Raw genomic sequence first — 16873 nt, forward strand, 5'->3', positions numbered from 1 at the left:
TCAGGCCATCAGATGAATGGTCAAATCAATTACAAGAATCATCTAGTGGCAGAAGCAGGAACTCTTCTTGTAATGATCTAATAATCTAATTAATAAAATATTGTGCTGAATTTACAGCATAACTGAAGTATGTAGTAGAAGTGGAGAAAACCTACTGGCAATACATTACAACCTTGATCTCCCTTTACTTGGGAAACTACAGTGTTACTGTGTTAAAAGAATTACACTTACAAGAACTGAATCTTAGCTTAACAATAAAAAACTGTGTCATAGTACTAAATGATACCTTGGGAGGAAACCTGAATACAAAACGGAGAAACAATACATACAATTCCCACAGGGCTCAAAATTTGATTTATTCTGACCTACATAAAAGTTGAGCTAAAACCATTGCAGATGCCTTCAAAATCTGCAATGCTTGCTGATGACAAGAACACTGATAACTGGCAAACACATTCTTACTACAAACAGCCAGGAGAATAATGGAAGATGCTTGTAACTGGTTTACAGGCAACAGAACAAAAATTCAACATTTATACTTACAAAAACACACATAATGCAATTCCAAACAAATCCAAATGACTTACAGATACAAGGAGATATCAATGACAGACACTAGATGAGGATCCATGAGTTAAGTTCTTGGGCATTCGGATTGATAATGAATTAAGGAGGCACCAGCATGAGAATGAGTTACCCAAAAAGCACATGCCTTTCTGCCTTGCAATTAATCAATGTTCCTCCAGAGTGTCAACTTGCAGAAATGCTTCTTAGCATCCTTTCACTCAGTAGTATCATATAGGATAACCTTATAGGGTATGGCAGCTATGAACAAATTAGTATTTACAAGCTTGTAGTAGGAATGTGATGTGATGTTGACAACTGAAAACCTTGCATAAACCTCTTCATTGACCTAGAGAATCTTTCATCTATCAGTAATGTCTATTTCTTCAAGTAGCAGGCCACTTCTGATTGCTTTACATGTTATAAAATGAGTCTTCAAGGGATGACTAACTGGTAGCTGCAACATTAATAAGGGTAATGTGCTGTGCAATATGGGACAGGAAGTTTTTTGGTAGTGATCATGATTTGTAATTCAAATTATGTAATGTGATGAACAGTTTAGTGGGATTAGCACTGAACTGAATCTGAAGAGAAGGGATTTCTGGAACAAATTTAAGAAAGTTGACAATATTAGAAAACACATAGATGGACTAACAGAAGAGATGGAAAATTATCAGACATACAATTTTTCATATGGATGGTGTATCACTGGATTGGAACCTGCACAGAACAGCACTTCTTAACAGCAAGCACCCTGAGTGATTGATGAGCTAACACGGCTGCAGATCTGACCTTGAAATTTGCTACAGCTCACAGTATGGTATCTTTTTTATTGATGGGAGTTTGTGAAAGGCTCCACCTATGTGCCTCCTCTTCCAACAACTTTCGATGAACTATGATGCTACATGCGAACAGCAGTGAGTTTCCTAAACTGACATGCTTGCAAATGCATGGATCAAGTCTATCGCCTGGATGCTTATATGTGTTGAAAGGAATTTTGATATTTGTGATCAGTAAATAACGAATATGATCCTAAACACAGCTGTGAAAAGCACCTTAATGTTGTATGTGCACACACACAAAATGTAAGGAACAGGAAAATCATATGGTTCCTTTGTAAATAAAGGCCATGCAGGCATGTATAGAAGTAAAAATGTGACCAAAATTCTGTACCTTTATTTGTGACAAAGTTATAGCCTTGTGAAATCTGATGATTTTAAACATCATGAAGAATTGCTTGTACACGTATAACTTGTTTCAGTAAAATTTGTCTTGATGGGTTGCATCGATTATTGGAATGTTTCATAATTTTTTTCATAAAATTAAATTTCTTTTCAACACTGTAACCTCTGCTCCAGCTAGAGTTGGGGTGTGAATGATATTCATTTGTTCATTCTTTGATTTACACATTGCATTCCATAAAAAAAAATGTGGATGGATGTGGGATGAGCCAGGCTGCAAATCTGAAGGCAGAAGCTCCCACAGGAATTTACCATTGCGAAGAATACTTACAACCAGCTGTTTATGACGCACTAATCTACCGAAACTGTTAATTATGGGAATTGCTAATAGATTATTTTGTATATATGTATACATACTTTACTATTAAAAACATCACTGTCACTCCCATTAAATTAGTCAGCTACTTATTTTGCCTAGTATCTCCAAATACATCAATATTTTGCTATCCACCTAATGGCATATGGCAAAGGGTACCCCATAACACTGCTGGTCATTTCCTTTCCCATTCCACTTGCAAAAATGAGAGAAGAAGACTGTATATGTGCCTCCATGACAGCCCTGATTTCTCAGTTTTTATCTTCATAGTCCTTATGTGCAATTTAAGAAACAACAAAATCGTTCAGCAGTCAGCTTCAAATGGCAGTTCTCTAAATTTCTCAATACTGTTCCTCAAAAGAACAACCCCTTTTTCTCTGGGAATTCTTGTTTGAGGTCCTGAAGCATCTCCGTAACACTTGTGTGTTGTTTGAACCTACCAGTAACACATGTAGCAGCCTGCCACTGAATTGCTCCTCCAACAAAGTGTTACTTTGCTACACTGCTAGCTTGCTCTAGCTTCTCATACAATAACCAAATATAATTCCCAATTCAACAATTAATACAGAATATTGCTGGCCATGTGCCAGTATCAAAATGGTCAGTCCTATTTTTCTGCATCATTATTAAGCACTAGCATTTTATGTTCTCCATACCACGAAGACTGCATGTCGTGCTAGCTGACAGAACTACGATGTTCACCTCACAGCTGCATGTGTTACTCAAGATCACTGTTATGGTCACACATCCTGCTCTTACATTTGCTGCTCAGGTGTCTACCACTATTTAATTTATGTTACATATTTTCAGAGTAACAAGTGGGGTACACGTCAGTGATTTCAGTGCCAACAACATGACATGGTTTTCCAGACCACACAACCAGCAACACACTGTTCTGCACACTTGCTATGGGAGCAGCACTCCCTGCAGTGGACACTATCCCTGAACCTCTGGCCCTAGTGCTATGGGGACATCTTGTTTGACCTGTGATCTCTTGGGCTGCATACGAAGGCCAGTAAGTGGTCACCAACTACAATCCAGCCACTTTGACAACTACAGCTATGCCCTAGAACACACTACAGTTCGCTGTTTTGGTCAAACTCCTCATATGCACATCCATGACTACTATGCATGGCATTCTCATTTCTGCATAACCCTTTTTGTGAAACACTACTACTGTTTCACTTACTGTCTTGTCTGCTTGTGATGCAATGCATCCCTTTAATTTGTTTAAAATGGCATAGTATGAGTCTATGTGACGGTAAGTCTTGGCCTGTTAGCTGTGAATCAGCTACACTCTTTTACATACTCTGAGCTGTCCCTAGCATGATAGCTTGATTCCTTGACCTGTATGCTTGTATAATCACCACACATTTCAGTGCCTGAAGTATCCTTTATAACTGCAACAAGTTGTTTTATGAACAATGAGATGAAGAATGAGCCAGTGCCTAACGTTCTGCAATTGTGTGTTGAATGTTCCCCTCTCTTTGCCTTATTTCAGGTTGTAGCCAAAGTATCAGGGCTGATCTGCAATACACCAATTTTATCTCTCTTTTTCAAACCCCAAAAATTTTTAGGACAAATTCAAGAATAACTATGATTCACACAAAAGATAAGAATAGCCAATCTCCTTTTGAATTGTATTTATCAGAAGTTATCGAAAGGAGGAATATTTCTCAAATGATCTACACTATTAGAACTTACACTTCATCCAAACGTGAATTCTGTTTATCCATCACACACAACCATTATACAATATACTTGATATGAACAAGGTCAGCCACCAGTCCCCTTCCCCTTCTATTTAAAACAGCACGTACCAGGTGGCATGAAAGTCAGGTGCAGGAGTACAAGAATACTCTACAATTATGAACAGAAACAAGTTCCAGAAAACTGACAATCTGTAACAATTCCACTGCAATGCATCCTATATTCTACACTATTGCCTGACTACAAGCAATAAATCAGAGATGTAAATACTTACAATATTCTCTGTTACATTCATTTCCAAATTTAGTTCAGGGTCCTCCTTGATAAAATCAGTGGACCAAGATATTCCCATTGGATCTCTAACAGACTGAAAGAAGAAAACAACCTGAATTATAACTGCTGACTAACTTCTGTACGTATGACAAATTTTTGGTCATTAATCAAATGAATATGGCATTTGACACAGTATCAGCAAAATGAACCAAATTTAATGCTATTTATACAGCTTCTTGTTCTGTTAGCATGTATGTTCAGTGCCTGCTCTTTAGGAAACAAAATTTATGTCATGTGTACTGGACGAAAATCATACAGAATTACATACAGCGAAAGTAGGATTTCAGCAATGATGTAAATACTACAGTGAATAATGACTAGGAACTTTACAATATGCCCATCACATATCAAAGTTCCACATCATCTGCTACAGCAGTGTGAGAAAGAGACATAACATTAACATTTACTTCCAAAAGCAAGTCTTCTTCGCTCTGTTGACACCGAGTATGTACTGAAAGCATTCATTACATAGAATCATAATAAAAAAATTAATGCAAGGTTAATGGTTTGTAAGGATCTGCTTGTTACAAGTGCTGTTAAAATACCATCGGTAATAACCTACAAATAGCACATCTAAATAGTGTCAACTGGAAGACCACAAAAAGTCTTGAAAATAACTGGTATCATAGGTTACAATTGTTCACCATCCATGAAAATTCAGCTTGAATTGCCCATTTTTGTATCATGACATTCTTACTACACTTTCGAAACAATACAGTGCTTACATGAAAACTTATATTATGCTCAGATCCAACAGCATTTTGTTTCAGTTTGGGATCTTGCTTTACCAAAACAGTAGCGCCATCAGTCTTTAAAGGGTCTTCAAGAAACTGAAAAATGGAAATTTTAAGGGCTCAAGGCTTCTGTCTTATTCCTACATGGCTCTTTCATAGAGTGGTGGGGTGGAGTGGGTGCGGGGGTTGTAAAGAGAGGGGGTTGGGTGGAGGTGGAGAGGGAGAGGGGGTTGGGTGGAGGTGGAGAGGGAGAGGGAGAGGGAGAGGGGGTTGGGTGGAGGTGGAGAGGGAGAGGGAGAGGGAGAGGGGGTTGGGTGGAGGTGGAGAGGGAGAGGGAGAGGGAGAGGGGGCGGATGGAGAGGGAGAGGGAGAGGGAGAGGGAGAGGGGGGCGGATGGAGAGGGAGAGGGAGAGGGAGAGGGGGGCGGATGGAGAGGGAGAGGGAGAGGGAGAGGGGGGCGGATGGAGAGGGAGAGGGAGAGGGAGAGGGGGGCGGATGGAGAGGGAGAGGGAGAGGGAGAGGGGGGCGGATGGAGAGGGAGAGGGAGAGGGAGAGGGGGGCGGATGGAGAGGGAGAGGGACAGGGAGAGGGGGGCGGATGGAGAGGGAGAGGGACAGGGAGAGGGGGGCGGATGGAGAGGGAGAGGGACAGGGAGAGGGGGGCGGATGGAGAGGGAGAGGGACAGGGAGAGGGGGGCGGATGGAGAGGGAGAGGGACAGGGAGAGGGGGGCGGATGGAGAGGGAGAGGGACAGGGAGAGGGGGGCGGATGGAGAGGGAGAGGGGGCGGATGGAGAGGGGGAGAGGGCGGATGGAGAGGGGGAGAGGGGGAGAGGGGGCGGATGGAGAGGGGGAGAGGGGGGAGGGGGCGGACGGAGAGGGGGAGAGGGGGGAGGGGGCGGACGGAGAGGGGGGGACAGGGCGGACGGAGAGGGGGGGACAGGGCGGACGGAGAGGGGGGGACAGGGCGGACGGATAGGGGGGGACAGGGCGGACGGATAGGGGGGGACAGGGCGGACGGAGAGGGGGAGAGAGGGCGGACGGAGAGGGGGAGAGAGGGCGGACGGAGAGGGGGAGAGAGGGCGGACGGAGAGGGGGAGAGAGGGCGGACGGAGAGGGGGAGAGAGGGCGGACGGAGAGGGGGGGACAGGGCGGACGGAGAGGGGGGGACAGGGCGGACGGAGAGGGGGGGACAGGGCGGACGGAGAGGGGGGGACAGGGCGGACGGAGAGGGGGGGACAGGGCGGACGGAGAGGGGGGGACAGGGCGGACGGAGAGGGGGGGACAGGGCGGACGGAGAGGGGGGGACAGGGCGGACGGAGAGGGGGGGACAGGGCGGACGGAGAGGGGGGGACAGGGCGGACGGAGAGGGGGGGACAGGGCGGACGGAGAGGGGGGGACAGGGCGGACGGAGAGGGGGGGACAGGGCGGACGGAGAGGGGGGGACAGGGCGGACGGAGAGGGGGGGACAGGGCGGACGGAGAGGGGGGGACAGGGCGGACGGAGAGGGGGGGACAGGGCGGACGGAGAGGGGGGGACAGGGCGGACGGAGAGGGGGGGACAGGGCGGACGGAGAGGGGGGACAGGGCGGACGGAGAGGGGGGGACAGGGCGGACGGAGAGGGGGGGACAGGGCGGACGGAGAGGGGGGGACAGGGCGGACGGATAGGGGGGGACAGGGCGGACGGATAGGGGGGGACAGGGCGGACGGATAGGGGGGGACAGGGCGGACGGATAGGGGGGGGAGAGGGCGGACGGAGAGGGGGGAGAGAGGGCGGACGGAGAGGGGGGAGAGAGGGCGGACGGAGAGGGGGGAGAGAGGGCGGACGGAGAGGGGGGAGAGAGGGCGGACGGAGAGGGGGGAGAGAGGGCGGACGGAGAGGGGGGAGAGAGGGCGGACGGAGAGGGGGGAGAGAGGGCGGACGGAGAGGGGGGAGAGAGGGCGGACGGAGAGGGGGGAGAGAGGGCGGACGGAGAGGGGGGAGAGAGGGCGGACGGAGAGGGGGGAGAGAGGGCGGACGGAGAGGGGGGAGAGAGGGCGGACGGAGAGGGGGGAGAGAGGGCGGACGGAGAGGGGGGAGAGAGGGCGGACGGAGAGGGGGGAGAGAGGGCGGACGGAGAGGGGGGAGAGAGGGCGGACGGAGAGGGGGGAGAGAGGGCGGACGGAGAGGGGGGAGAGAGGGCGGACGGAGAGGGGGGAGAGAGGGCGGACGGAGAGGGGGGAGAGAGGGCGGACGGAGAGGGGGGAGAGAGGGCGGACGGAGAGGGGGGAGAGAGGGCGGACGGAGAGGGGGGAGAGAGGGCGGACGGAGAGGGGGGGAGAGGGCGGACGGAGAGGGGGGGAGAGGGCGGACGGAGAGGGGGGGAGAGGGCGGACGGAGAGGGGGGGAGAGGGCGGACGGAGAGGGGGGGAGAGGGCGGACGGAGAGGGGGGGAGAGGGCGGACGGAGAGGGGGGGAGAGGGCGGACGGAGAGGGGGGGAGAGGGCGGACGGAGAGGGGGGGAGAGGGCGGACGGAGAGGGGGGGAGAGGGCGGACGGAGAGAGGGGGAGAGGGCGGACGGAGAGAGGGGGAGAGGGCGGACGGAGAGAGGGGGAGAGGGCGGACGGAGAGAGGGGGAGAGGGCGGACGGAGAGAGGGGGAGAGGGCGGACGGAGAGAGGGGGAGAGGGCGGACGGAGAGAGGGGGAGAGGGCGGACGGAGAGAGGGGGAGAGGGCGGACGGAGAGAGGGGGAGAGGGCGGACGGAGAGAGGGAGAGAGGGCGGACGGAGAGAGGGAGAGAGGGCGGACGGAGAGAGGGAGAGAGGGCGGACGGGGAGAGGGAGAGAGGGCGGACGGGGAGAGGGAGAGAGGGCGGACGGGGAGAGGGAGAGAGGGCGGACGGAGAGAGGGAGAGAGGGCGGACGGAGAGAGGGAGAGAGGGCGGACGGAGAGGGAGAGAGGGCGGACGGAGAGGGAGAGAGGGCGGACGGAGAGGGAGAGAGGGCGGACGGAGAGGGAGAGAGGGCGGACGGAGAGGGAGAGAGGGCGGACGGAGAGGGAGAGAGGGCGGACGGAGAGGGAGAGAGGGCGGACGGAGAGGGAGAGAGGGCGGACGGAGAGGGAGAGAGGGCGGACGGAGAGGGAGAGAGGGCGGACGGAGAGGGAGAGAGGGCGGACGGAGAGGGAGAGAGGGCGGACGGAGAGGGAGAGAGGGCGGACGGAGAGGGAGAGAGGGCGGACGGAGAGGGAGAGAGGGCGGACGGAGAGGGAGAGAGGGCGGACGGAGAGGGAGAGAGGGCGGACGGAGAGGGAGAGAGGGCGGACGGAGAGGGAGAGAGGGCGGACGGAGAGGGAGAGAGGGCGGACGGAGAGGGAGAGAGGGCGGACGGAGAGGGAGAGAGGGCGGACGGAGAGGGAGAGAGGGCGGACGGAGAGGGAGAGAGGGCGGACGGAGAGGGAGAGAGGGCGGACGGAGAGGGAGAGAGGGCGGACGGAGAGGGAGAGAGGGCGGACGGAGAGGGAGAGAGGGCGGACGGAGAGGGAGAGAGGGCGGACGGAGAGGGAGAGAGGGCGGACGGAGAGGGAGAGAGGGCGGACGGAGAGGGAGAGAGGGCGGACGGAGAGGGAGAGAGGGCGGACGGAGAGGGAGAGAGGGCGGACGGAGAGGGAGAGAGGGCGGACGGAGAGGGAGAGAGGGCGGACGGAGAGGGAGAGAGGGCGGACGGAGAGGGAGAGAGGGCGGACGGAGAGGGAGAGAGGGCGGACGGAGAGGGAGAGAGGGCGGACGGAGAGGGAGAGAGGGCGGACGGAGAGGGAGAGAGGGCGGACGGAGAGGGAGAGAGGGCGGACGGAGAGGGAGAGAGGGCGGACGGAGAGGGAGAGAGGGCGGACGGAGAGGGAGAGAGGGCGGACGGAGAGGGAGAGAGGGCGGACGGAGAGGGAGAGAGGGCGGACGGAGAGGGAGAGAGGGCGGACGGAGAGGGAGAGAGGGCGGACGGAGAGGGAGAGAGGGCGGACGGAGAGGGAGAGAGGGCGGACGGAGAGGGAGAGAGGGCGGACGGAGAGGGAGAGAGGGCGGACGGAGAGGGAGAGAGGGCGGACGGAGAGGGAGAGAGGGCGGACGGAGAGGGAGAGAGGGCGGACGGAGAGGGAGAGAGGGCGGACGGAGAGGGAGAGAGGGCGGACGGAGAGGGAGAGAGGGCGGACGGAGAGGGAGAGAGGGCGGACGGAGAGGGAGAGAGGGCGGACGGAGAGGGAGAGAGGGCGGACGGAGAGGGAGAGAGGGCGGACGGAGAGGGAGAGAGGGCGGACGGAGAGGGAGAGAGGGCGGACGGAGAGGGAGAGAGGGCGGACGGAGAGGGAGAGAGGGCGGACGGAGAGGGAGAGAGGGCGGACGGAGAGGGAGAGAGGGCGGACGGAGAGGGAGAGAGGGCGGACGGAGAGGGAGAGAGGGCGGACGGAGAGGGAGAGAGGGCGGACGGAGAGGGAGAGAGGGCGGACGGAGAGGGAGAGAGGGCGGACGGAGAGGGAGAGAGGGCGGACGGAGAGGGAGAGAGGGCGGACGGAGAGGGAGAGAGGGCGGACGGAGAGGGAGAGAGGGCGGACGGAGAGGGAGAGAGGGCGGACGGAGAGGGAGAGAGGGCGGACGGAGAGGGAGAGAGGGCGGACGGAGAGGGAGAGAGGGCGGACGGAGAGGGAGAGAGGGCGGACGGAGAGGGAGAGAGGGCGGACGGAGAGGGAGAGAGGGCGGACGGAGAGGGAGAGAGGGCGGACGGAGAGGGAGAGAGGGCGGACGGAGAGGGAGAGAGGGCGGACGGAGAGGGAGAGAGGGCGGACGGAGAGGGAGAGAGGGCGGACGGAGAGGGAGAGAGGGCGGACGGAGAGGGAGAGAGGGCGGACGGAGAGGGAGAGAGGGCGGACGGAGAGGGAGAGAGGGCGGACGGAGAGGGAGAGAGGGCGGACGGAGAGGGAGAGAGGGCGGACGGAGAGGGAGAGAGGGCGGACGGAGAGGGAGAGAGGGCGGACGGAGAGGGAGAGAGGGCGGACGGAGAGGGAGAGAGGGCGGACGGAGAGGGAGAGAGGGCGGACGGAGAGGGAGAGAGGGCGGACGGAGAGGGAGAGAGGGCGGACGGAGAGGGAGAGAGGGCGGACGGAGAGGGAGAGAGGGCGGACGGAGAGGGAGAGAGGGCGGACGGAGAGGGAGAGAGGGCGGACGGAGAGGGAGAGAGGGCGGACGGAGAGGGAGAGAGGGCGGACGGAGAGGGAGAGAGGGCGGACGGAGAGGGAGAGAGGGCGGACGGAGAGGGAGAGAGGGCGGACGGAGAGGGAGAGAGGGCGGACGGAGAGGGAGAGAGGGCGGACGGAGAGGGAGAGAGGGCGGACGGAGAGGGAGAGAGGGCGGACGGAGAGGGAGAGAGGGCGGACGGAGAGGGAGAGAGGGCGGACGGAGAGGGAGAGAGGGCGGACGGAGAGGGAGAGAGGGCGGACGGAGAGGGAGAGAGGGCGGACGGAGAGGGAGAGAGGGCGGACGGAGAGGGAGAGAGGGCGGACGGAGAGGGAGAGAGGGCGGACGGAGAGGGAGAGAGGGCGGACGGAGAGGGAGAGAGGGCGGACGGAGAGGGAGAGAGGGCGGACGGAGAGGGAGAGAGGGCGGACGGAGAGGGAGAGAGGGCGGACGGAGAGGGAGAGAGGGCGGACGGAGAGGGAGAGAGGGCGGACGGAGAGGGAGAGAGGGCGGACGGAGAGGGAGAGAGGGCGGACGGAGAGGGAGAGAGGGCGGACGGAGAGGGAGAGAGGGCGGACGGAGAGGGAGAGAGGGCGGACGGAGAGGGAGAGAGGGCGGACGGAGAGGGAGAGAGGGCGGATGGAGAGGGAGAGAGGGCGGATGGAGAGGGAGAGAGGGCGGATGGAGAGGGAGAGAGGGCGGATGGAGAGGGAGAGAGGGCGGATGGAGAGGGAGAGAGGGCGGATGGAGAGGGAGAGAGGGCGGATGGTTTCTGGGATGAAACGGACCAGACTGCCAGGGTCATCGGTCTCTTTTTTCCAGATACTAAAAACACCCACAGAGAATAAAAACGATTAACAGAATAGATCACAGACGACACAGAACAAGAGAAACTCAGACAAAACGGACTAAAATCACATAGAGTGTGACGGTGGTTGGCCGACCATAGAAATAAAAAAGGAAAAGCCAACCACTCAGATACACATTAAAAATCAGTTTAAAATCGTAGGCCAAAAGCCAGAATCAACACAAAACAATAAAATAAAATGGAAACACTCAGATTAAATGATAAAAAACCTCTGGCTGAATAAAACGGAAAACTAAGTCAGCCGTTGCAGAGTCATCTGTTATAAGAGCAGGGAGCGTGTCAGGTAATGCGAACGACTGCCTGAGCACAGCTAAAAGTGGACAGTCCTATAAAATGTGGACCACTGTCAAAACAGAGCCACAGCGACATAAGGTGGGTCCTCACGTCGCAATAAGTGGCCGTGCATCATCCATGTGTGCCCAATGCGCAGCCGGCAGAGGACAAGAGACTCCTTGCGAGAGACCCGCAAGGAGGAGCTCCACACACCGGTAGCCTCCTTGATGGGCCGAAGTTTATTTCGTGAAGGCAGGACGCGCCATTCGGTGTCCCAGAGGTCCAGAAATTTTGATGCGTAGGAACACTCGCAAATCTGTCTCCAGGAGGCCAATGTCCAGAGATGGTGTACTGGTGGCCTCTTTCGCCTGGCAGTCAACATTTTCATTTCCGGGTATCCCAACATGGCCTGGGGTCCAAACAAAGACCACAGAGTGGCCGCAACGCACAAGAGTATGCAGGGACTCCTGGATAGCCATCACCAGATGAGAATGAGGAAAACACTGGTCAAGAGCTCGTAAACCGCTTAGGGAATCGCTACAGATCACGAAGGACTCACCTGAGCAGGAGCGGATATATTCTAGGGTACGAAAGATGGCGACCAGCTCAGCAGTGTAAACGCTGCAGCCAGCCGGCAATGGACATTGTTCAGAATGGTCCCCTAGAGTAAACGCATAACCGACACGACCAGCAACGATCGAGCCGTCAGTGTACGCAATTCCAGAGTCCAGATACATTGCAAGGAGGGAAAGAAAGCGGCGGCGGAAGGCCTCCGGAGGGACTGAGTCCTTCGGGCCCTGTGCCAATTCCAGCTGAAGGCGAGGGCGAGGCACACACCATGGGGGTGTACACAGAGGTGCCCGGAAAGGAGGCAGAAGAGGTAAAGCCCCAAGCCCGGAGAGTAGCTCTCGGACGTGGACCGCGATCGCACAACCTGACCAGGGCCAACGTTGTGGCAGATGGATGACCAATTGCGGGAAAAGGAGATGATAGTTTGGATGCCCGGGCAAGCTTAAAACATGGGCAGCATAAGCGGCCAGCAAACGTTGGGGCCATAACCACAGGGGAGGGACACCTGCCTCCACTAGTATGCTGTCCACTGGGCTGGTCCAGAAAGCACCAGTGGCAAGGAGTATTACGATGTGTAGGAGTGGATCCAGGAACCGCAGCGCAGATGGGAATGCTGAGCCATAAGCCAGGCTCCCATAATCCAGACGATACTGGATTAACGCCTGGTAGAGCCGTAACAGGGTAGACCGGTCGGCGCCCCAGCGGGCGTGGCTCAAGCATCTCAGAGCATTTAGATGCTGCCAACACGCCTGTTTAAGCTGCCGAATATGAGGCAGCCAAGTCAGCCGGGCATCAACAACTACACCCAAAAACCTGTGGGTCTCCACAACAGCAAGGAGTTCTTCGGCAAGATAAAGCCACGGCTCAGGATGGACCGTTCGGCGCCAGCAGAAATGCATAACGCAGGTCTTGGCAGCCGAAAACTGAAAACCATGCGCTACAGCCCAAGACTGCGCCTTACGGATAGCGCCCTGTAGCTGACGTTCAGCAGCTGCAATGCCAATAGAGCTGTAGTAAAGGCAGAAGTCGTCAGCATACAGGGAAGCAGGGACAGACATCCCCACCACCGCAGCGAGCCCGTTAATGTCTATTAAAAACAGGCAGACACTTAAAACAGATCCCTGGGGCACACCGTTCTCCTGGACTCGGGAGGAACTATGGGAGGCCGCGACTTGCACGCGGAAGGTACGATACGACAGAAAATTGCGGATAAAGATCGGCAGAGGGCCCTGAAGACCCCATCCATGAAGCATAGAAAGGATGTGATGACGCCATGTCATATCGTACACCTTCCGCATGTCGAAAAAGACAGCGACCAGGTGCTGACGGCGGGAAAAGGCAGTACAGATGGCCGACTCCAGGCTCACCAGATTGTCGGCGGCGGAGCGGCCTTTACGGAACCCACCCTGAGACAGAGCCAGAAGGCCCCGAGACTCCAGTACCCAATTCAACCGCCGGCTCACCATCCGTTCAAGCAACTTGCAAAGAACGTTGGTGAGGCTAATGGGACGGTACCTGTCCGCCTCCAGAGGGTTCTTTCCAGGTTTCAAAACGGGGATAACAATACTTTCCCGCCATTGCGACGGAAACTCCCCCTTGACCCAAATACGGTTGTAAAGGTCGCGGAGGCGTCGCTGGCAGTCCACTGAAAGGTGTTTCAGCATCTGACGGTGGATGCCATCTGGCCCAGGAGCAGTATCAGGACAAGCGGCGAGGGCACTGCGAAATTCCCACTCGCTGAATGGAACATTGTACGATTCAGGATGGTGGGTGCGAAAAGAAAGGCTCCGACGTTCCACCCGCTCTTTAATGGTGCGGAAGGCCAGTGGGTAATTGGAAGAAGCGGAACTAAGAGCAAAATGCTCTGCCAAGCTGTTGGCAATTTCATCGGAGTCTGTACAAACTGCTCCATTCAGTGAGAGCACAGGGACGCTGACAGGGGTCCGATAGCCATAGAGGCGTCAGATCTTGGCCCAGACCTGCGATGGAGAGACATGGAGGCCAATGGTGGACACATACCGCTCCCAGCACTCCTGCTTGCTTTGGCGGATAAGGCGGCAGGCCCGCGCACGCAGCCGTTTGAAGGTGATGAAGTGTTCAATGCAGGGATGTCGCTTGTGACGCTGGAGTGCCCGCCGGCGATCTTTAATCGCTTCAGCGATCTCAGGTGACCACCAAGGCACAGTCCACAGCCGAGGGGACCCAGAAGAACGGGGAATGGCAGATTCGGCAGCAGTAACGATGCCGGTGGTGACCGATTGAACCACCGCATCATTATCATCAGTAGAGAGAGGCTCAATAGCGGCAGCGGAGGAGAACAATTCCCAGTCAGCCTTATTCATAGCCCATCTGCTAGGGCGTCCAGAAGAGTGTCGCCGTGGCAGTGACAGAAAGATCGGAAACTGGTCACTACCACACAGGTTGTCATGCACTCTCCATTGGACAGACGGTGAGAAGCGAGGGCTGCAGATGGAAAGGTCGATGGCAGAGTATGTGCCATGCGCAACTCTGAAGTGTGTGAAGGAACCATCATTTAAAAGGGGAAGATCGGGCTGTGCCAATAAGTGCTCAATGGTGGCGCCCCGACCGGTCGCCACTGACCCACCCCACAGAGGGTTATGGGCGTCGAAGTCGCCCAGTAACAAGAAAGGAGGCGGCAATTGGGCTATCAGCGCAGCCACGACATGCTGCGCATCACCACCATCTGGTGGAAGGTAAAGACTGCAGACGGTAACAGCCTGTGGCGTCCACACCCGAACAGCAACAGCCTCTAAAGCTGTTTGTAGAGGTACAGACTCGCTGTGAAAAGAGTTAAGGACATATATGCAGGCGCCACCAGACACCCTTTCGTAGGCTGCCCGGTTCTTATAATAACCCCCATAGCCACGGAGGGCGGGGGTTTGCATTGCTGGAAACCAAGTTTCCTGAAGAGCAATGCAGAAGAAAGGGTGAAGGCTGATAAGTTGTCTGAGCTCAGCTAGATGGTGGATGATATTGTCCATTGATGGGAAAGGCGTAAAGGTGCTGGGGAGGCAGATTACGCCTCCTGGGCCCTGCTGCTACTGAGTCTCTACCTGTACAACAGCCATCCATTGCGTCTGGGGGATTGGCGAGATCCAGGTCCTCAGCGGACGCCAGAATCTCCACCTCATCTTCGGATGCAGAGTTAGAACGTTGCGGTGGGACAGGTGCCACCGTAATGTCAGGATACTTGGGAGCTTTTTTCTTGGACTGCTTTGCGTGCTGTGCCTTCGGTGGTTCTGGCTGGGAGGGCCTCACTGGGTCAGTCTCAGGGACTGAAGACGACCGTGACGCCCTACGACCAGCGACTGGTGGGTGTTTGAGATACTTGCGGGTGTCCGCTTTGGCACTTGGCAAAGCCTGGGATGCTTCCAGGCGAGAGGAGCCGAAGAAGGCTCATGCTTCTCCGGCTGGGAAGGGGGAACAGATGTCCCCGATGGTTGGGGAAGTGTTGCTCCTGAAGTAGATGGAGCAGGAACAACAGGGAGTGAAGTGCCCCCAACAACAAAGGGGGCCGGGAATTCTGACAGAGCTGAGATCGAACTGTAGGTGACGACATGGTAGAGGTTCAAACCAGTGTTGCAGCAGCATCATAGGTGGATGTCATGGGCACAGGATGTAGCCGCTCATATTTCCGCCTTGCCTCGGTGTAGGTCATGCGGTCCAGGGTCTTATATTCCATTATCCTCCTTTCCTCCTGGAAGATCCGACAGTCTGGAGAGCAGGGGGAATGGTGTTCTCCGCAGTTAACATGGAGCACATGGAGTATTGGGGTGAGAAGGACGTCCACAATCTCGACATGTGATGCCGAAGTACAGTGAGATGACATGTGCCCGAACTTCCAGCATTTAAAACACAGCATCGGGAGGGAGGGATATGTGGCTTCACATCACAACGGTAGACCATCACCTTGACCTTTTCGGGTAAAACATCACCTTCGAAGGCCAAGATGAAGGCACCGGTGGCTACCTGATTATCCCTCGGACCCCGATGGACGCGCCAGACGAAGTGAACACCTCGTCGTTAGGTTGGTACGTAGTTCGTCAGACTGCAGAAGAAGATCCCTGTGGAATATAATACCCTGGACCATGTTGAGACTCTTATGCAGCGTAATGCTAACAAACATCCCCCAACTTGTCACAATTGAGCAACCTCCATGACTAGGCAGAGGATGCTGTTTTGATGAGTACTGAACCAGAGCGCATTTTGAACAAGCCCTCCACCTCCCTGAACTTGTCCTCTAAATGCTCCACAAAAAACTGGGGCTTGGTCAACAAACGATTCCCCATCAACTCACGTACACACGAGGTACTGGGGTGAATATTCTCCACTGCCTTCTTTAGCCATACGTTCCTCCCATGGAGAGACCAGGGAGGGAAATGATCTTGGTTCGTATTTCTTGCCGTTGAGGTTAGACCTTGATCGCTTAGAGACTGCTGGTGGAGGCGAGAGATGATGTACCACGCTTCATTGCGGGTCATCCACCCCGATGCCACCCACTTCAACCAGGGGCTCTCCACACGGGCGCCACCCAGGCACAGCAAACACCACCTGGCAGGATGGCCTTTGCCGGGAGTCCCGATGCCCCAGAGGAATAGGCATCTACTCCTCGGCATACGTGGGGAGGTAGCAGCAGTGCGATCTCTGTGTAGTCAGGGGGCTACCACCAAGAGGGTACATGACGACACCACCACAACGGACTGGCTACCATGCTGGATGTCGGGTGTCTAATATCCATGTGTGTCAGGAGGGCAAAGATGGAAGTTCATAATGGAGGGCTTGTATGCTGCCCGGAACACACAGCAGCTGACGAGGCTGGAAGCTCAGTGTAAGGCCAACTCCATGACAATATCGGTTGTGCCAGATCCTAGAGCAAGATGGATACATAATACACCACATAAGGCGTCCTTGCCCAAATGGTACGCACTAACAGAAAATTTTGAAGGGAAGTGGTCAAACCCCCTAGGGGACAACCACATTAAGGCCAGAACATTTGAGACTCCTTTTAGTCGCCTCTTATGACAGGCAGGGATACCGCG

At 55.2% G+C, this 16873-nt stretch overlaps 1 protein-coding gene across 4 annotated transcripts in view; it reads right to left on the bottom strand.

Moving 5' to 3' along the window:
- The window catches only part of LOC124720405 (zinc finger protein 99-like), a 146652-nt gene that overhangs the window by 96178 nt on the left and 33601 nt on the right, over positions 1-16873 (bottom strand). For 3 of the 4 annotated variants that reach the window (XM_047245745.1, XM_047245742.1, XM_047245743.1), the window contains one exon: positions 4106-4198. In XM_047245745.1, coding sequence (XP_047101701.1) covers positions 4106-4198 — 93 coding nt within the window. Of the gene's footprint in view, positions 1-4105; positions 4199-16873 lie in introns of those variants that run through there. The other variant, XM_047245744.1, reaches the window with a different exon arrangement.

This window comes from Schistocerca piceifrons, chromosome 11, assembly GCF_021461385.2.
Source record: "Schistocerca piceifrons isolate TAMUIC-IGC-003096 chromosome 11, iqSchPice1.1, whole genome shotgun sequence".
NCBI lineage: Eukaryota > Metazoa > Arthropoda > Insecta > Orthoptera > Acrididae > Schistocerca > Schistocerca piceifrons.